Here is a 21,039-nt window from a genome sequence, read left to right as displayed (position 1 = left end):
TCTGATATTCTGGGAATCTTGGTGTAGGTCAGATTATTGTTCTTGTTGGGTCAAATTCAACAGGGAAATCATTTATGGCTAATAAAATAAATGTTTATATTTATGTTTCTTTTTTTTTTTTTGCATGAAACAAAACTTTTAAAATCCCCTAAAGGTTAGCATCAGTTCTCCATAACATGCTGGGCACCTCTAGGCACCGGTACCAAAATTACTAGCAAAAATACATAAATACAGTGAAAACTTCCATGTATGCTTCTTCCAATGTGGTTTCATTCTGAAACTTTTGTAAAATAAGAACTGCAGGTAAAGATAATTTCCAGTTTTTAATCTATATGTAGCAACTGCTCCATAATATAGATAAATTAGAGATTAAACTAATATGTCATTCAGTGAAATAAGTATTTGAGCCCAAAATGAATCATGACCTGGAACCCAGAAGAGTTCCAAGTCAGGAATGATATTTTTTATAGGTCGTTATCAAAGTTTGCAAAACATATCAGGAGGGAATTTCTTTCTAGCAATTCTATACTGAAATTACTAAATCCTTTAAAAGTGTATGTGGAGGTAAATGCTGCATGTCACGCTGAACACATCATTTCTATGGTAACCCACAACAGGGGCTGCATCATGTTTTGGGCTTGATTATCTGTAGGGAGGAAAAGAAAGGTGACAAAGACCAGAGAAAGAAGATCACAGCCAGATTTACAACAGTGGATCTTTTGGTTGCTTTGTTTATTATGTACACATTTACACAGGAGAGGGAGAGTTAGATTTATGGTCCAATACCTGGAAAAGTAAGAAAATAAAAAGTTGTTAATTATTTTTATTTAATTAACCAATTACTAATTGGATAGCAAACGGTGCTTAATTGGAGATTTTTATTTTTATTTTTTTTTTTATTGGATTTGAACAAGGTTAAGCTAAGACTGTCACCTGAGTAGAATTACAGAAAAAGGAGGATTTTTATTTTTCTGAATTGCAAATGTATATTTTTTGCACAGTTTTGGCTTAATTACTGAATATGTTGTTCTACAACTACAGCTATTGCACGTCTGACATATCTTTAAAGTGAGCCGTAAATGCACAGGTGAGAATAAATCACTTGCACAATCAGAAATCCAAGCATTTGAAGCCTTGTGGGTGTAAAGGCTTATTGAGACGAGCAGCTTCTGAAGTGTGTTTGCATGTCTGGGAGAACGCGCTGGAACCTTACAGCTACGAATGATGAAAGGAAGAATAATCTGGGTTCAGCTCGGCTCCCAGGGAGGAAGAATCGCATCTCCTCCAGCCTTCAGAGGTACAGATGTTTTGGGAAAGCGCTTCCAGCCACACACAAAGCCCCGCAGCACGGCTCATTGCCTGCAGCGAAACTAAAGCTCCGAGCTTCTTTAGGTGAATTTGAGTGCAGCGGCTGGTTTTCCCGGCAGGCTGAGTGCATTCAGAGAGTCCTGGGATCCTCTGATCCACTCAGGTCCCAGACTGCCAGGGAAGTTGTCTTTTTATTCAAAACAACAGCACCTGCTGAAGGGACTTCCTGCTTCTCCTGGGCAAGCAGGTTATGAGAGAATTACAGGAGAAAGACGGTTCCTCTCTGAGAAATGCTTTATAATGAAATAGGATAAAAAAAACAAAACAAAAAAAAAACTTCCAAACATTTTATTAAGAGATGCTCCAGGAGGGGGAAGACGCATATATTAGCGGTGCACTGATTGCAGTTTTCCAGCCGATCTGAAAAGCCTGACCTACCAATTCTGTTTCTGGTCAATGCTGATTTTCTTCTCTGAAATGTAGCAAGAAAGTTGCTGTTTTGGCAACAGAGGGGTGACAACTAAAAACCTGCAGACAATCCCAGGATGTGGATCTGTCAGTCAAACCTCTCTCACAGCAGAGCAAAAGAAGACGGTGATTGATTTTTAGACTTTTGCCCTGAACACATCATTTCTATGGTAACCCGCAACAGGGGCTGCTATAGCCCCTGTTGACAAGGAAGACAAGGTCAGCTTCACATGTAAATATCGACTAAGTAAAATCTCCCAAAATGAAGGAAATCTGGGCCTATTAATTGGTACCTCCCTAAAAAACATGCTGCTCTCTTACTCTTTCTCCTGTAATGCCATTATTATCTGAATGTGTCTTTAAAATGACCAGAAAATACATCAAGCAAAGCGAAAACTAAACGGAAAGAGTGTGTAAACACACTTTCTACAATGATCTAAGAGGAAAACTTGAAAGACATTGTGAGGTAGTTTATGCGTCTCTAATATGGTTCATCTTCTATTCAGTAACAACATTTTAAGTGCGACCGGTAAAGTTCATAACTTTGTTACTTTTTCTCACAATGCTTGTTAGACACCAAGTGTTTCAGATGCTGTTGTGTTCTATTATGCTTTTTATTTACCACAAAATCAATAGCTTTTTATTTCATGAGTACTAAATAAATTCTCACACGTTGAGCGACTGGAGGCAGACTAATCCAGCAGTTCTCCACTGTGTTTCTAAAGTATACCGAATGTGGTTTTTCATTGTCTTGATGGGAAACGCATGAGCCAGATGTGTCCTTGATGTGACCTCTAAAGTGTCTCTTCTTTAATGATGCCCTGGCAGAAGTGGAAATCGGCCTGACCCTCACAGAGCCTGGCACCGGGACTGACAACAGGCTGGACGACCTTTTTCCTCCTTGGACTGGAACACATGGCATCACTTTATTTACAGAAATTGTGTTTTTCCATCAACAGTTCCTGTTTCCACTCTGTGAGGATCCATCAAGTCAACATAAAGGTTTTTATGAATGACAAAATCTGAAGTGTCTTTAGAATGAATGTAAATCTATATTGTGGTGCTGGATAATGTAGTAATTCCATGTTGATGTGTTTTCCTTAACTATTAATAATTAATTACACTTGCTGCAGAGTCGTGTCAATGACTGGTTTTAAACGTTGGCCTTTAAAAATACTCAAACTTCAGCATGTTCCTTTATTTAATAAGGAAGTTGTTATCCCATAAATCTGCTTTTAATGCACAGTTTTCTGAATCTTGACTTGTTTTTAAAAACACACAAACAAAACTTTCACTGCTTTTGAGCCAAATTTTGAAAATCTCTCTTAAACATCTCTTGCCAAGAATAATTTTTGACTCCCGTTTATTTTGTTATTTGCAAAGAAAAACTTGAGCTAATAACACAAAGAATTAAATACTTTAAATCAATTCTCTTGTGCCATTATGGACAAGTAAAACTTGCACCGTTTACTCAAAATGCTGCTCGAATGGACTTTATACACCTCGTTGCAGCTCCAGATCTCCAGGTCTCTGTTCTATACAGACACAGCAGCAACACGGGTCAGGAGGTTCAGTCATACATTCAGCAGAGCAAAACACAGAAAGGTGTCTGAATGAGTCATGGATGGTAAAGAATATTCCACTTCAGGCCAGATGAACATTTCTCAACAGTCAGCGTTATGTGAGCTAATTATTAGAAAATATTAGGTTTCAGATTACAAATGGAGAAGTTTTGACGCATTTTTGAGCTAAAAGGTGAAACACATTGCTGACACAAAATACCTAATCCCAATAAACATTTCCTGATACGATATGTTTCAAGGTTTAGTATGAATCAGAAATAAACAAACTGCCTGGCCTCTCTCCATAAGTAATAAATCGATTAAACACATAAATTAAAATGGGGTCAATAATTTCCTTTTGCATGATGTCTTTTTTTCTCTTTTCTCTCCATTTCTACCAACAACTGTGACAAGACTACAAATTGCATTTATTTTTTTTAACAATCGCAAAAGTTCTTAAAGTTTTCAATTTGTAAGACTCTGGTCTGAAAACTACAATTAACATAAAAACTATTGGTAACACTTTATTTGAAGGGGGTTGAATAAGACTGACATGACACTGTCATAAACATGACATAACACCTGTCATGAACATGAATAAGCCTTCATGAATATTTATGACTGTTGTCATAAAGTGTCATTCGGTAAATTATGACACTTTTAATACAAAGTTGACATTATTCAAAATGTATTTGTTATGACAACTTGACATTAACCAATAAATCATTACTGATATAAATTTGTTATAAAAGTATTACTGATTGCACTTTAAAAATTAGGTATCTTTATGTTATTAAAGGTAAAGTTTAAACAGTAAAAAACTGCTTCAATTCTTTAACTGAAGCAGCTTTGGTTGTTGCAAAAACAGAACACACCAAATAATAAAATTCATTTTCTTTAAATTTTCAAAGGATAACATTTGTAGACAAACATTCCACTGCTGGACTTTATGTCCAACATTGGATTATGATATCGATATAACAAAGCCTACACACACAGCTGGAGATTATAAACACATTGTCTAAACAAAGCTCTCTGTTTATCTGTTGACATCAATATGTCATTATGATGTGGATCTTACCCTGGCCAGGCTAACGCCTCCTGGAACCTTATATGGGACGTATTTCCTGTAGATGTGTCCCACCCTGGAGCAGGGGATGTCCTCCATGCGACCGCCACACATCCACACCTACAGTGACATGACGAGAGGGGGAGTCAGCAGAGATCTGTATCAGAAAATGTTGTTTTGGACTCGGCTTTATTCGTGCATCAGATTAGAAAAGGTGAACAGATCAGAGATGAAAGACCAAACAGCACTGCAGAACAAAAAAAAAAGCTAACTGGGGTCAAATTCAAAAGAATAGATTAGCAGGACAGAAGGTGACTGCATGGTGTGATATGTGCTAGCAGAAAAACATGGAGCAGAATGTTGGCAGCATGAGATTTCTACGAATCTCAATGTGTGATTCTGGTGTTTTGTAAAGGAATCCTCCAATTACACACACAGCTTATGAAGAAAAGTCACCTGTGCTTAGAAGAATTGGACTCTAGAAGTGGAACACTAATTGAGAGAAAACGAGGCAGCCTTCAAATACACACTGAAGGAAATCTGAACTTCATCAGCAGGGACTGGCTGATGAATTACGTACTTTAAAAAAATCTGTAAACTGTCAAACCATGTAGAAACCATCAGACAGGAAAAAAACAAAATATGCTACCGTAACTACAAATATCATTTTTCTGCGTATTCTTCAATTCTACCTTTTGGTGGAGTTCAAGATAATACATTTCTCCTACAGGATGTAATATAACATTTTAATGAAAATGCTGTGACTTTAATAACTGTGTTTTATAGAAAGTCTTGAGGGCTTCTTTCCTTCATATGAAGATTAAAATACAACCAAAAATTGCTAAAAATGTAATAAATCATGATTAAGCCATGAATTTCTTAGTTTTTAATTGCATCCCAGCTTTACTTCTTAAAGTGCTGTTTATGCAGTGCAGCAGCAACATGTGTTTCTCAGCTCTCCATTGATGTTTAAACTCAATATAGGATACTTCTCATCCTCTTTTTTTCTAAACTTTTCATTTCAAGCCCTTTGCTAACAACTTCTGGATGATAAATGAAGAAGCTTCACTGGGCCACAGAACTACGGAGGCCCAGTTGGCACAAATCAAAATCAGCTCAGTCTGTGAATCTGTAGGAATTACTTATTAGGTTGCCCTTTACAAATTTTGCCAACAAATTTACAAATATAACACTTTGATTGTCTCAAAGCTACGATGCTACCAGAATTCCAAAACCTCAAAGGAATTGCTGGAGCGTGTTTTATCCATGGCAGCATATCTTTGCACAACACAGGCTCGGTATTCGCGGATTGATCGATTCATGGATTTCCCGTAGATTGCGACTGTACCCCAAGAATGGAGATAAGGAAACTGTACAATAGCTTTGTTGGTAATGCCAAGATAATGTCCACTGTTTATTAATGTATATTAAGGTATGTTTGATGTTTAATCTACCAAAAACAGTCAGCTATAAGAATTTTTAGAAACAATCTGAAATATTTGTGGCTTTTAACCATCTCAGAATGGTTGTGGTTTCTAACATCCATGAACACCAGGGGTCCACTTCAGTGTGATGGTGCTTTAACATTAAAAGCCAGTGTGTGGATGAGGTGCATTATAAAGACACCTTTGAAGCAGGTCTTTATTAGGACACAGTGCAGCCACTTCAGATCTGAAGCCAAAATGCTGATATGATCATTTCTAATAACTTAAACCCTTAGAGATTCTGTAACAATGTAATATTGTGAACCTCGTCCAAGCCCATCAGTATTGCTTAAATCACCCTTATTTAAAATGTTGCACTTGCAATATAAAAACAAGTGTTGCATCTTCAATCCAATAAAGTAGGGTTAAAAATCTATATAAAATCTTATTACATTTCACAAATGAGCAAGCAGTTTAGGCTGCAGAGCCAAATGTTAATGGAAAAATAACAAAACAGCACAAAAATGTCACTCTTTGGCAAATGCAATACTCTCTTGAAGCTTGGATTCTTAATTAGGACAACATATCAAATGTAGAGACTCACAAAATAATCTTTTTTTTTTTTTTAAAGAAAAATCTCTATTCAATCCCACTTGCATCTTAAAAGTGGATTGAATGGAAGGAAAAAGCCTAGCTTCGTGATGTTTCTTTGAGATTGTGTTTGAGTGGATCACACACATTTCATTCAAAACTAAATCATTTGCAGTAATGTAAGTTTTGTGCATGTTAAGTCAATTTCATTCAATTCCAATTAGCAGCAAATCATCAAAGAGGCAAACGTTAGAATGAAGAAGCAACAGAAATTCAAAGACGTCTGACAGTAAATTAAATTTTTGACAAAAGGTTTCTACTCAATAAATGCACAATACAGTTTAAAGAACAACCACAACAGCATCACACTGCAGCATATGTCCAATCAAATCCACCTTCTCAGCAGTGGCCTTTGTGCTTAATTGAGTGAGACGACAAAAGTCCTTACTCGTTCAAAGTATAATTGAATTATTGTGACGGGCAGTTGTGTCTGTTTGTCCGGAGCTCACTGACAGAGGCAGCCAAGACGAGTCACAAGCAGTTACAGAATAATTCATGCTGAAGCGCCAGACAAAAACATAATCTAATATGGAACTCAGAGCATGATTAATGTGGAAACTCATCCATGCGATGCTTTGTACTCCAGTCGAGAGCAGAAATCATAACAAGGAACGCTGCGTGCTGCTCAACAAGTCTTAAAGGTTTTTTATGAGCTGTGGATGAAATGCTTAGATATTCTACAAAAGAGATTCATTTCGTAGAGCTGTTTAGCAAAACTTGTGTGCACAGATTAAACCAATAACAGCTAAACATAAACAATGCTATAAATGCTTCTCAGATTGGATGGGAAGCCATTCCAAAAATATACTTTCATTAGGAAAAAGAGAGGAAGAAAGAGAGGGGACACTTCCTAATGCCCCTATTTTCCTTAAATTTGTGGTACTGGAACCTTTAACCGCCACCAAGTTGCAAATCAAGCTTAAAGCCTCCTTCGAATTATTGGCTTTCCTTTTCAATTTGGCATGCGACCAAAATAGCTCCAAAGTAATGCTGCGAGCTTTGGCTTCACTGCTAATTTCCTGATGTTTATGTCTGTAGACATTCATTAAAATTCAGTCAGTCCAAGGATATAAGTTAAGTGCCTTGAGATAAACACTTGGTGCCATTTAAGCTAATTCAGGGCCCACAAACGGTGGAACACGACATGAAAACTGATGGATGTTTCACTTTTTTACCATTATCACTGATTCATTTTTAGATGGCTGAAAGGAAACCATTACACAGAACGGACACTCCCAGCTCAGATAGTAGGAAAAAGGTAATTATGTAAATTGTGACAGGCATGAGTACACTGTCACTGCTTCTCAACATAAAATATATCCAGTATTTGTTCACATTGCTGAAGCGGCTCTTTGGAACTATCTTTCTTTATTTACCTTGAAGGAAATCTCGTACTGCTCTCCTCCCCAGATCTCCAGCCCGGTGTCGTATCCTCCCAGCTCCCAGAACCACTTCCTGTCCACAGCAAACAGTCCGCCTGCCATCACTGGAGACCTGGAAGATGAAGACAGCCGACAGTCAGATAAAACAACAAAAATACAAAAAGAAAGCAAAATAAATACTTTAAAAAAATTTAAAAATAGGATAATAGCTTTTTCCTTTTTTCCTATTTTCATCATTTTTTTGCATTCAAGTATAAATAATTACTCTAAGCCGAGTAGATGATTGAATAATTTTGCTGTTACTATGCCAACAAAGAAATACTAAAATAAGTTGGGATAGGAGTAAATGCCATCGATGGGGAAAGAAAAAAACAAACCTGCTTTAATATTTTCCCAAATGATTTATGTTCCTAGTCCCCTTCCACAGCACAGTAACATCATTTTATCAAATTTCTATCAATGATTCACCAATCCTGTATTGTCTTCATCCAACACTGGGGAATGTGGTTAAAAGGTCCAAGGCCTCAAGGGACACAAAAGCTACGTTCACACAACTCTAGATGCTCAATTTCTATTTATTTAATTTTTTGCTGAAATCCAATATGTTTTTCTTGCATTTATGCTACTAATTAAACCCAACCGCTGTCAGACTTGTGTATGAATGGTTTATGTCTCCAAAGCGAAGAAGAAGAACGTTGACGCCACACAGCAGCGGACTGCTTATGGAAGAAATGATGGATGCCACTGTCTATAGATCGCTTTTAAAGCTTATTCAGTAATGGGAGTCGACTTTATTGTCAGAAGATCATAAGTCGAAGGAAGCTAATAAAAGGAAGTACAACTATAGCAAAGACCTATTGTGAAGCGTTGGCTGGAACTTCTGTAGAGAAGTCTGATTCACTTCTTTCATCATTTCATAATTGTGACACATGTCTAACATCAATGACATGAAAGCTGGAAAAAATGTGGCAAGACTGTTCAGACTGAAGAGGCTTTAAGAAACAATCAGACATGCATATAAATTAGTACCACAGTGGCAAAGTTCAGCTTTTCTCTGGGTGAAAAGATCAGAATTGGGTCATTCAGACAGCTGTAAAAAAGTCTAAGATAGGTCGCATTTCAGTAAAAAAAAGTGGACTGGGGATGCATTTGAATGAGCAGTAGGGTTGCCCCGGGGTTCCCTACCAGTAAAATGCATCTGAAAATAAAGAAAAATGAATATTCTGGATGTATGAGGCGCGTTTCCCGTTTGTTGATGAAGCTTTCAAGATTTTCATAGGACACAGTTTAATTTTCATCAAGTCAGACTAATACATCTCTTATTTCTATGGATGAAGTCATAATCCATCTATCCATTTCCTGCTTCACCTTCTTGAAAAAGACTAAGACATCGGAACGCCTCCACATCAAGCACAAAGTTATCATCAACCTGGCAGGAGCCCGTAAATAGTTTACCAATTAGTGTAAAATAAAAAGCAAATTAAAAGACACATGAAAAGATTTGTAGAGTGTATGTAATGTATGATAAATGGTGTAGTATAAAACATTTCTTTAAAACTCAGCTAATCCAATGTAGTGCTTCAGAATGTGTTTTCTTAATAGCACAGCTCCGATCCAAAGTGCAGTCATTGGAAATAAATTGTGGTTTCTTTGATGAGAAATTTTAAAAGCTTTCTGCTTGTCTGAGCAGTGTATCTAGTAATCTGTTCTATTACAAAATGGGACAAAGAAAAAAAAAATCTATAAGGTCTGTGTTATGTCTTGTTATTGCATGTAAAGGACAGCAGGGGGAGCTCTGACTATGTACAAGATAAGAGATGCGGAAAGAAGGAGAAGAAGAAGAAAGTAAAGAGAGTACTGAAGCTGAGCTACGTGTGATGCCTGCTTATTCCACTATTTTCTACATAGCACACCACAACAGTCTGTTCTTATTTTTTTACTTTTACCCTAAACTGGATAGATTTTTTTAAGTAATCCCACAGCTTTCATTACTTGACTAATGGTGATAGAGATCATGTAACTGGTTTTGATCAATAGCGATATTCCTCTCCCTGATAGAAAAAGTAGTGGTTAATTTTGCCATGAGTAGAAGTGAAGTAATAGCATGAATTCTTGATTTTAGGGTCTATCTGGGAGATTTAAAATGTTGCATAAAGTGAGTTTATCAAAAATATTTGAAAGAAAACAGGTTGGGAAGCTAAAATACCTAGACGCTATGCTACTTGATTTGCACCATTCATTTTCCTTGGTGCCAAGTATCACTTCAAGAGCGGAGATGAGGAAAACTGTTAGCTTCTGCGGTAGTGCTCACACAGTTTCCACTGATCATATGAATGCATTTTAAAGTATATTTTGTGCTTGAGCAATCAACATAGTTTACGGCATCTTCAGAGGGCATTTCGAGTATTGGCAGATTTCAGCTCCCCAATATACCTGAGTATATATGTATACACCCTATATCCATGCCAGACAATGTGGCAAATGGAAAGGAAAACAGTCTTAGCATCCCATGATATTCATAAAAACCTAAAACTATGCATATTTAAACAGAAGGTATTATGTAGAACAACGATTTAAGTAGAAATTAAGGCCCTTTTAATTCATATTAAAAGTAATTAAAAACTATTTATTAGGGTTTGCTAACTGCTAGTTAGAACTTTAGTTAGAACTGCTCAGGTTAACTGCTCATGTTCAGAAACTAAAACCATTAGGTGTGACTCAGTAACACCCAATTAAAAAGACCAGGAACCAATAAGAATTTATTCAATGTTCTTCAGATGTATGCGCAGTGGGAACAGTCTTTTTTTTTCAGGCACAGAATGTTCTCAACATCTTCACATTTGACCCGTGGTGCCATTCAGGAGAGCTAATTTTCTGCCGAGATGAGTCTGTTCATTGAAAAATGAGACAGAAGCTGAAGACTGATGAGATCTGCCTTTACCAAGACCACGATCCGTTACATCGGTCTCGAGGTTATTTCCGAAACGCTGTTTATTTTCCAATTTATCCGTCCTTTCCTCCCTCCATGTGTTTTGAACAAAACATCTGTATACATGTTACAGACACCTCACTGTTAGGGCCAAATTGCATATTTTCTCTCATCTTGCTACAAATCCTTAGATATTTTCTCCATTAATTTAAAGGCAGGGTAACAGAGAGTCAGTCAGCTTTTGTTTGTCCAGTGAAAGAAACCAAAATCAAACATGATGGTATCAGAGACACACATCGTCCCTCGAGACTGAAACACAACCAGACAGACTTTCCTCATCATCGGGCGACAAAGGGTAAACAACGCCGGCTGCAAGGGGAAACAAGGAGGAGTGGTGCGTTGTGTGTGAACCGTGTGGTCATGTTCAGCGGAGTGTGTGAGCCAAGCAGAGGCATTGCAGAGACACTGTGTGGGCACTGATTTGCACGGTGGAGATTGTTAGCTCTTGCTCACCGGAGGGGAAAAAAAACAAAAAAAACACACTTCACCTCCCAAGAGTTTTGCAGAAGCAAACACAGTTTCTTTGGGGGAGATTACTTTTCACAAGGCAGTATATTTTAACCATGTGCAACATGATGACTAACATGAACATGTTTAGCTATACTGTAAATAAATAGAAAATCCCTACAGTATATAAGCTTCAGGAAATTAGCAAGTCTTAATAAAAATGAGAAAATCTCACCCAGCAGAAACTTCAAGTCTGAAAAGCAAGTTTCAACTTTATTATTTATGTTGTGTCATTAAAATTCACTCTTGTTTTTCCTTTATGTACACTGAAATAATGTGTTACTTCTATTACTAAAAGAAGTAACACATTACATAATAATGCTTTCATAAGTTTAGGACCCAATATTTGGTACTATAATGGGGTTTGTTAATCATGCTGAATAATTATGTGAATGCCCAAAAGCTCACGGCCACATTGGAAACCAGTGAAACTAAACATGTAATTTCACAATTTGTTTTGTCTCAACCAGAATTCCTACAAGTTTCACTATGTTAAATTTGAGACTTCTAGTGCAGATTTAAAAGAAATTATTTGAATTATTCAGTTAATAACCTACATTTATTCTACTTCAAACCTCAGTAAGTTAAACATAATCCTTGTGTTTAAACTAAATCTGCTAAATACTATAAATGAATGTCACCAGTGCATTGTTATTTTCAAACCAAAACAAAAAGAGTGATGGAAATGTATTTAAGGATCAAACGTACTTACTGAAGAGACAAATACATACAATCTAGGACTAAGTAAAGGAAATCTGGGGCCTTTTAAATTCCTAAAACATAAGAATTTTCATTTAAAATATATTTTAATGACACCACAGAAAGAACATTCAAGTGTTTTTGCATTTTAAAAAAGCACCTTTCTATTCAACATAGGAATGTTAGTTTGCTTGAATAAACAGTAAGTAAGTGCTCTGTTCTGACAGAAAGGGTGGGGAGGAACCAAGGACACAAAAACAAACGTGGCAAAACAGAAATAATGAGTAAAAACATCCCAACTTCGTAGTGATAGTAATGACGATGAAACAAAAGGAAACTAGATGTTCCTGCTGCACTCAGACACACCAGCAGCAAATATGTTAAAACAAAAGAAGACTCGTAGTTATGTGACTGCTCCCATTTTAGAACTAAAATAGATATTACATTTAACAAACTGTAATATTTTATTGAAGACTTATTTTAAAAGCTGACAGGTCAAATAAGGTTAGTTTGAAAGTTTTACTTTATTATTGTAAAAAGAGTGAAATAAAAACAGCATGATATAAAGCTTAAAAGAGTCATTTTTGCTCAACACCTCCCCTTTAAAACGGTGATGGTTTACACACGATGGAGGCCTCTGCCGAACCAGGTTGTGTTTTTCCTACCAAACTATGATATTTCACATCTTTCAATGTGCAGAAACAATATCATTGTAGTTAATTTAGACACAACTTTGTGTCTAAATTAACACAATTTGTACAAAGCTGAAACACCTGCCCCTGCTGGGTAGTTGAAGTTTAATATTTTTCTTTTTTTTTTTTTTTTCTTTTTATATTATATATAAAAAGGTGATGTCAAGTTTAATTTATGCAATTAAACTTGACATACATGTTTGCATGTACATCACCTTTTTATATATAATATAGGTCACACATATAAATGAACGTTACCATGAACATGGTAATGTATCATTAACTTAATGATTTAATTAAGTTTGCGGTGTACTTTACATACACACTAAACGTAGTTGTACTTCTTTTTGTGCCACTTTTCACAAAAACAACTTTATCAAGTGCCCTTTGTAAAAAAAAAAAAGTTTTAGCACATTTATGTAAATATAACAGTTGACTACATAAACACCAGATAACAACATAATTTCCATCTGTTAGAAAATAACAAGCCACTTCTCAAAACCACACAAAATGCCTGTAACTGTATTTCCCTTCATCTAAAATGGTAATGAGTCGACCTCCTGTCACCACTCTCAGCGCTGATCGCGTGTTGCTAAGTGACTGCATTGTGTAAAGCTGTATGGAAACCAATGGTCAAAGATTATACGAAAAGAAGACAAGCAATATTTTTTCAAGCTACAATATCCACAAGGACATTGTTTATAAAATATTTTTAGATAAACATTATTTATTTAACAAGGTTCAGCTGACATTTCCAGGGCATCTATACTCTGGTAAAAGACCAACTTAAGAGAAAATAAGGGAAATTTAAGTGCAGCTCATGGGGTTCTGTTTAGACACTGTAGTACTTAGGGAAGTCCAAGTACTTCTCCAAGTACAAATGCATATATTTTTTAAACAGTTTTCACTTTATGAAACACTTTATGAAAAAAATGCCTACAGACACATCTAAGTAAAAAGGAATGTCACTAAGTTCTATTATCCCACTACTGTGATCAAGAAGTGAGACAAATATGTAATACAGATTGATTACACACAGTGATATGCTTGAAATATTTATATTTTATTTTAATCATTATGGATTGTACCTAATAAAAATCCAAAATTCCCCCCAAAAATTGAACAGAAGCTGGAAAAATATAAGACATATAATTGTTTGTCACTATGTAGGTGGAACATCACAAAATTGCAATGGTGTCCTCTGTGATTAAAAAAGATAAATGAAAAGTTATAAACATTTAAAAATGTAAACGAATGAAATAAAAATAAAGAAAAAAGAAAAGACTTGAATATCTTAACACTGATTGAAACTGCCCTGAAGATGGGAACAGAAAATGAAAGTGTCACTTGGTTACTGGCTACATTTGGACCAATTTTCACTGGTTTAATTAAAGATCTGCTGGTCTAAAACCCTTCTGGTGTCAGAACTATTGTCTGGGATAGAGTATCAGTTTCTTTAGATGGAGGAAAAATCCAAGTCAATGGGCCATTTATATTGCTGCTCACAATTTAGGATTAATTAGAAATGTTCTAGCTTTTATTCTTTATTTCAGTCTGTTGACCTTGAATAAAAACTAGAAGCTTAAATTCGCTGCTAAGGAACAGATGAGAAAAAGAGAAGGCAGAAAATGGAAACAACAGGTACTTACATTGACTAAATAGTCAATGACAGACAAGATGGATACAATCATCCTCACAAGCATTTTAACACACACACACAAACACACACACACACACACACACCTTCATGATGGATTTGCCATCCCACTGAGCCTCATTTTCTGCAGCAGCAATGTCAATCAGAAAGAAAATGAAATCTTTGTGACTCAAATTGAATTTGCACTGATGAAGGTCATTTCATTGAGCAAGAAGAGCAGACTAATTCAAGAAATGAGGATTGATTCTGATTGTTCTGCAGCTTATTTCTTCTTTGGTTTCTTATCTTCCTGCACAGACCCCTCTGCCTGATGATACCTACAGTATTTTTAAATAGTCTCTGGCATCTAAACAGACAAATGGTCACTCAAATAGAGTGTCTGGCATCACATGCAGTTATTTGGCCTGGGAAAACTGCAACGTTGAGCTTATTTGCTCTGGTTGCTGTTGCTCAAAGGGCGATGCCGAATAATGACACTACAGCAAAAAGTTTTCACTGAGAAAAACATGATGAATAAAAAAAAAAATACTTTTTTGGAAGTAAGACTTAAAAGGCAGTATATTTTCTGTCAATTCAGTTTTGTAGTGTAAACGTGTTTGTCCCCTTACAGATTTTATTCTTTTTGCTTTTCTGTCACACTCAAATGTTTCAAATAATAAATGATTGCCACCCTTTGAATCATGAATTAATAAATTAAACTAAACATGTACAAGTAAAACCCAACTTGATTCTTACCTGACCTGCAGCTATAAGAAATACTTAGAAAAAAACCACACGAGTGGGTGAAAAATATCAAAAGAACAACAAATCAATTGAGAGGAAAGAGTTACAAAGCCATTTCTAAAACTTAAGGATGTAGCAAACCAAAGAGAGAGAGACAATCCACAAGTGGAGAAAACATGCAGGATGGGTTTCCTTCACTGGATAATCTGGTCAACTACAATAATTCTGACTACATAAAGGTGCCTATAAACTGTGTGTAGGGTAATGAACGTTCACTCCCAGATGGTCAGGTGAACCTTACATATTGATCATATATGAATAAATCCTATAACCTGACAGAGCACAACACTGGAGTTTACAAGATAAGAAATACTATGGCACCAGTTTAAAGCAAGGGTAGGCTTTGGAATAACATGAGCTGACTCTCAAGCTCCAGCTATTTGTCCAAGTTTTACTAATTAAGGGGTTATATGAGGGTTAATGCTCTACATGGAGTTGCTGCTCTTCTGAATTTAAAGCAATCATTGGAGGTATCTGATAAAGATGGTGGTTTTTCATCCACTCTTTACTTTAGAGAAGACTTAAAACTCTATGTATGTATGTATGTATGTATGTATGTATGGATGGATGGATGGATAGATGAATGGATGGATGGATGGATGGATAGATGAATGGATGGATGTCATAAATAGACAGATGACATCACTGCCGTTTTTAGACCTGTGAAGCGTAGCTGTGGTGACCTACAAAAACTTCGGCAGACTCCTTCTAAAACTTCTGAGAAATCCCAAACTGCACTCAATAATGATCAAAACAAATTTACATATTTCTGATTAGTCTGACTCCAAGCTAGAACAGTACCTCATAATATATTAAAATACATGAAATAAGGAGCTTGAAGTTGTTAGTTTGAACAATTTTGAGTGCAAAAACGTAACTTCCCCATACATTCACATTCAGTTTATTGAGCTTTCAGCTGATTTACTGACAAGCTGCAGCAAATTACATAAATAAGCAGCAGGGATTTTTACCTCTCTATTTCTTTAAACAAAAAAAGCAGCATTTTGGCATTTATCCTTTTCCAAAAACCTAAAAAAAGCTCAATGCACTTTTGAAAAGGATAAATGTAAAAGGGTTCATCTTCTGATGTGAGCTTCTGGAGCAGTCATGCACTATGCAGGTGTAACTGTGTACTGGAACAGAGAGAAGCTGACAGAAAACCCAGATGAAAGGCCGCCACCCCCACTTGTCCCACAGATGTATGCATTCATGACATAATCGGATAATTGTGAAGAATATTTCTATGAAAAAAACATTGTGAGATGTGTCTAAAATAACTCCACTCACTCGAACGGCTCACTTTGGTCGTGCTTCTGCAGCTGCGGAGGGATGGGGATCCGTTTGTAGTACATTTCCCAGTCGAAAGCCCCTCGCATGGCGTCGCCCGCCTGGGTTTCGTAGCCGAAATTGTCGTGGTCGATGACGTCTATCATCGGGCAAACGATGGTCTTCCTGTTCTGGGCGATTCGGTCTGAGGGGTCAGAGGAGAATGCAGACATGTTGGCAGACAGTTAATAGCAACAGACTGGCTTTTTGCTTTCAGAGCTTTAAGGAACAAAAACAAGCCGACTCTCTGCTCCTTTTCACTGACTGCAGATGTCTGGGAGCTGATAGAGAGCCATCTCTCTGCTGATTCAAACACAATGAATGCAATGAGAATAAAGAAGTAAATCTTAAAAGAATCAATACTTTCAGAAAGAAAAACAGCCTTTGGTTCATTTATTGTAAATGGTAGACCACAGATCAGAGTGCAACTGCTTTTCCTTTCAGCGTTTTTAGATCAAAGAAAAAAACAAACAAAAAACAAACAAACAAACAACAACAACAACAACAACAACAACAACAACAACAACAACAACAAAAACATCTAGAAACCAGAAAGTAGGTCCACTCACTTTCTAATGAAGCACTTAGGATTACCATGGCCTGGAAAAATCTGAATTCTTGGCAAAATAAAAGATGGATGAAGCCTTGAGGTATGAAATGTGTATTCAATGTGACAGGGCCTTAAACTTTCATTCTTTTCCACCAGAAAACCCAGAATCCTTCAGCGCTTTCTCAGAAAGTTTAGGCTCTCACTCTTTTCACATCTTTTTAACACAACAAAAGATTTTTACAGACCATATAAAAACAATAAGTTCAAAACAAGTGAGAGCTTGGAAAGTGACGATTTAATGATCAAAGGAAAAAACTGGTTTTGATTAGAGAAGTGAACAAAACACATTTTAATAAACTCAGATCAAACGGTGCACATTTCAGCAAACTGTAGTTGTTGACATTAGTGCCTGAAACACGAGTATGATGGAATAATACAAATATGAGAAGCTCGGAGTATGAATGTGTTATGCTTTGAGCTGTCATAATGTTGCTTTTTATCATTAAGTCAACATTTTATAAGCAATAAGTGGATGATCTGACCCACCATGTATTTCGATCAAGTTGAACCATGAGAGTAAAGTTAACTTTGAAATGCACACCATGAAGCTTAACCTCTAACATGTTAGCTGAGGTCAGTAGAGTCTGACATGAAGATCTTGTCAAACTAATGAATATTAATCCATTTTGAATTATGACAAGCTACAATTTCCTTCTCTTAGATGAATGTTGATGTCTTTCCTTTCTGGTCTGATGCTAACACAAACCTGTCTGTTACAAACCATCAAAGTGCCAAAATTCCAACGTTTACAGTATTACAAGTATTTAATTTGAGTCAATAGAAAACACCTGGTAGCTGATTAAATCCTAATAAAACAGCAATTCTTTTACCATAAAATAATTGAAGAAAATTTTAATTTTTGACTCTTAGTCAACATAAATGCTGCAAAAATGTTAGAAATCCACCAGTTAATCAGCCTGAGATCTGCCGATTGCCAAATGATCAGCTCTGATAGAGAGACAGCAAGTTACTTTGCAAAATACCAAATATTTCTTATGCCTAATGATTAAAACCATGAAAACAAAGACATTCTACCATATTTAGTCTATAAATAAATCAACAAAGTGTAGTTATAGGTGTCATGCAATTTTCTGAGTATAATATTAAGCAGATAAAAGTTATGCTTTGATTAATGAATGGAGGTAGTCTGGCTCCATCGTCAAAGAAAACCAGACATTGATAACCAAAAAACCTGGTCAGTTCATCTGTAAATAATATGAAAGCTAATAAACACACACAGCTTCTGTTCCTGACACACACAGAGCCCTGGAGGGGTGTTTTTATTTGCAAAACTTCACAAAAGACTTGCATTCCCTCCCAATGATGTCACATGAATAAAAAATAAACGGTATTGCAAAGTAATGCAATACTTCTGCGATGTAACGCAAAACAAAAAAAATTAGAGGTAATGTACTAATAAAAAGCTAAATCTTTGTCAAGTCATTCAGGTTAGTTGTCCGGCACCCTTCTGAACAGCTATCTGTTGGGTCTTGATTTCCGTACATTGAATTACAGTTAATGGGATGTTGGTGAAGCTGAGAGGCTTTGCTCACCCAGCAGGGGCGGCAGCCAGTTGACGTTGGCCTCGCAGTGAGAGTCCAGGAAGGTGATGACCTCCCCTGTGGCGGCGGCGGCTCCCAGCAACCGAGTCCTGATCAGACCCTCCCTCTTCTTCGTCCTCAAGATGCGAACCTTCGGCAGGCGTACCATGTACTCCTCTAGCGCCACTTTGAGGTGCTCTGGAAGAGAAAACATGACGGCAGAATCATCAGATTAATTCAGATGGCTTCCAGTAAATTAATACCTACTGACACAAAACGAGAGACGCTTTTAAAAGCTGTCCTCGAACATGCCCTCACAAAGCAAGATCAAAAGAAAGCCATTAGGCATCTCTGTGAAGCAAGACATCTGCCTGTGCCACATGCTGCAGACTGAACCCTTCCCCTTTAGGCCTCTATATCATAACACACTCACCATAACTGAGAAAAACTTCTTACTTCGTTTACTTTTCAACACTTTTTCTATCTTTACTGCAGTCATTAGACAGAATGTTAGCCTCAAGAGTCAGAGTCCAACTGTGACTGATGAAAGAAAGGATTAAATCAACCCCTCCTAACATGTGCGAGCCATAAAGCTCTTGGCAAAAACTACTGCTTCCTTCCTCTAAAAATTATGATGCTCATCATTTTACCAAAATTCATAATGTACCACAAGGGACTTATAGCTGCTATGTCCTCAGATAATCTCCTCACTTTTCTTTGTCAGAGGGAAGATTACTCAAGTCCACAGAATCATAAAGTTTATTTAAGTCCAACCAACAGCTTGGAGAACAAGACCAAGAGCAAAGAAAGGGCTTCTTTTGCTGAAAAAATACATCAATCAGTCAAATGAAAACCATAAATGCATGTTTATTTTCCTCAGTATTCCATCAAAGCTGCCTTTGACAGATCAATTCGGTGGCAAATGGAGCTTGTAAATCTTTCTGTTTGAATGTCGAGCACATTCTGACGAGTCAATAGAAAGATAAAGTGAAATCTGAGAGCGAGCTTTTATTCACAGTGCGACCGCAGTCACGGCCGTTCCAAAGCTATCCATACTCATCAAACCAATCTTAACTATTTGGAACTCCATCAACCCGTCCATAACATACATTGTCTGAACCCATGAGATTCCATCCATCATCTGCTTCGTAGGCTCCGTTTCAATCCTCAACATCTTGCTGAAATTAATGTGCCTTTAATTCCATCTTTGTTGGCAAAAGTCTTGATGAGACACCATATGGTACAAACCATCCAGCCAAGAATGCTTTCATACACACACAAGTCTGTTTATCATGGGTAAACACAAATCAGATGCATCTGAGAAAAAAAAAAAAAAGACTTTTCTCCACCTGAAAAATAATTATGTGTCAGCAGAGTCTTATAATCCATCTGTCTCTTGGAAAATAAGCTGTTTAACTGCGTCCAAGGCTGCTCTGGACAGTTATTCAGAGGGAGTAAACATTCATTGCCTTCAAACAGTTAAACCGCCTATAAAAAACATATTTGAAAAATACACTGGTAATGCTGCTTTATTTATGAGTTTTGATCATCTAAAGGAAAAATGTGTCGGCAATAATTATTTTTATCTTCTTCCCTACCTACTCTAATTTGCAACCAGAGTTTCTAAAGTCAAATCCAATTTCTTTTTTTTTTTAAGTTGTGGCCTGATAAAACCTAATATTATTGAATCAATTATCTGAACTGACATATTTGAAAACTTTATAAATAATCTTTTAAAACCTTATAATCTTATTAGAGCCTGCTATGCAATGCATGGCAGGAACCTATTGTTCTACACCCAATAGAATGTCTCTTTATTATTATAGTTTATTTATTTTTCTTCCATCACCGCTAATGCGTGCACCCCCACAAAAGTGGTATCAAAACGTTCAGCTTGATTCCGAGAAGGGAACTATTACTTTTAGTGGGATTCTGAGTTAAAATGACAACATAAATTGAGAAAAACGAGAAAAATCGAGGCTGAGTGTCTCACAGAATCAGTAATCTTTATCTCTGAAACACACACACACAGCACAGTGGATTTCTGACTCCAAAACTGTTTTTAACTCCCCCTCACAGGCACAAATATCGCCCTATTGGTCTAAAAGTCGGTCATGACATAGATACGCATGCCTGCTCCCGTAAAATGTTTTCAAAATTTTGCTAGGGCTTATGGTTTTGTGTCAGGGTCCTTGAGACCGACGCTGGGTGTCTCACAAGTATAGAAACTCTGTCTCCAGCATCCTGTCTGACAGAGAGAGCCAGCCCATGTGCAGATAATTAATTACCATAGCAACGGGGCCCAGAGAGAGACAGTGAGTAGCATAGACATAATATAAGAGTAGACCCCGCATTGGCCGCTCCGGCGCAG

At 36.7% G+C, this 21,039-nt stretch overlaps 1 protein-coding gene across 1 annotated transcript in view; it reads right to left on the bottom strand.

Annotated features, from left to right (window-relative positions):
- The window catches only part of LOC106960860 (polypeptide N-acetylgalactosaminyltransferase 10-like), a 117,380-nt gene that overhangs the window by 7,237 nt on the left and 89,104 nt on the right, over positions 1-21,039 (bottom strand). The window contains exons 5-8 of the mRNA XM_015054217.1: positions 18,681-18,866; positions 16,479-16,662; positions 7,859-7,976; positions 4,420-4,527 (exon numbers count right to left, since the gene is read on the bottom strand). Of these exons, the coding sequence (XP_014909703.1) occupies positions 4,420-4,527; positions 7,859-7,976; positions 16,479-16,662; positions 18,681-18,866 (596 nt within the window). The remainder of the gene's footprint in view (positions 1-4,419; positions 4,528-7,858; positions 7,977-16,478; positions 16,663-18,680; positions 18,867-21,039) is intronic.

Source organism: Poecilia latipinna, unplaced genomic scaffold (genome assembly GCF_001443285.1).
Source record: "Poecilia latipinna isolate Pla-1442-1.1 unplaced genomic scaffold, P_latipinna-1.0 Scaffold1238, whole genome shotgun sequence".
Lineage (NCBI taxonomy): Eukaryota > Metazoa > Chordata > Actinopteri > Cyprinodontiformes > Poeciliidae > Poecilia > Poecilia latipinna.
This window is presented reverse-complemented; position numbering and strand designations above follow the sequence as displayed.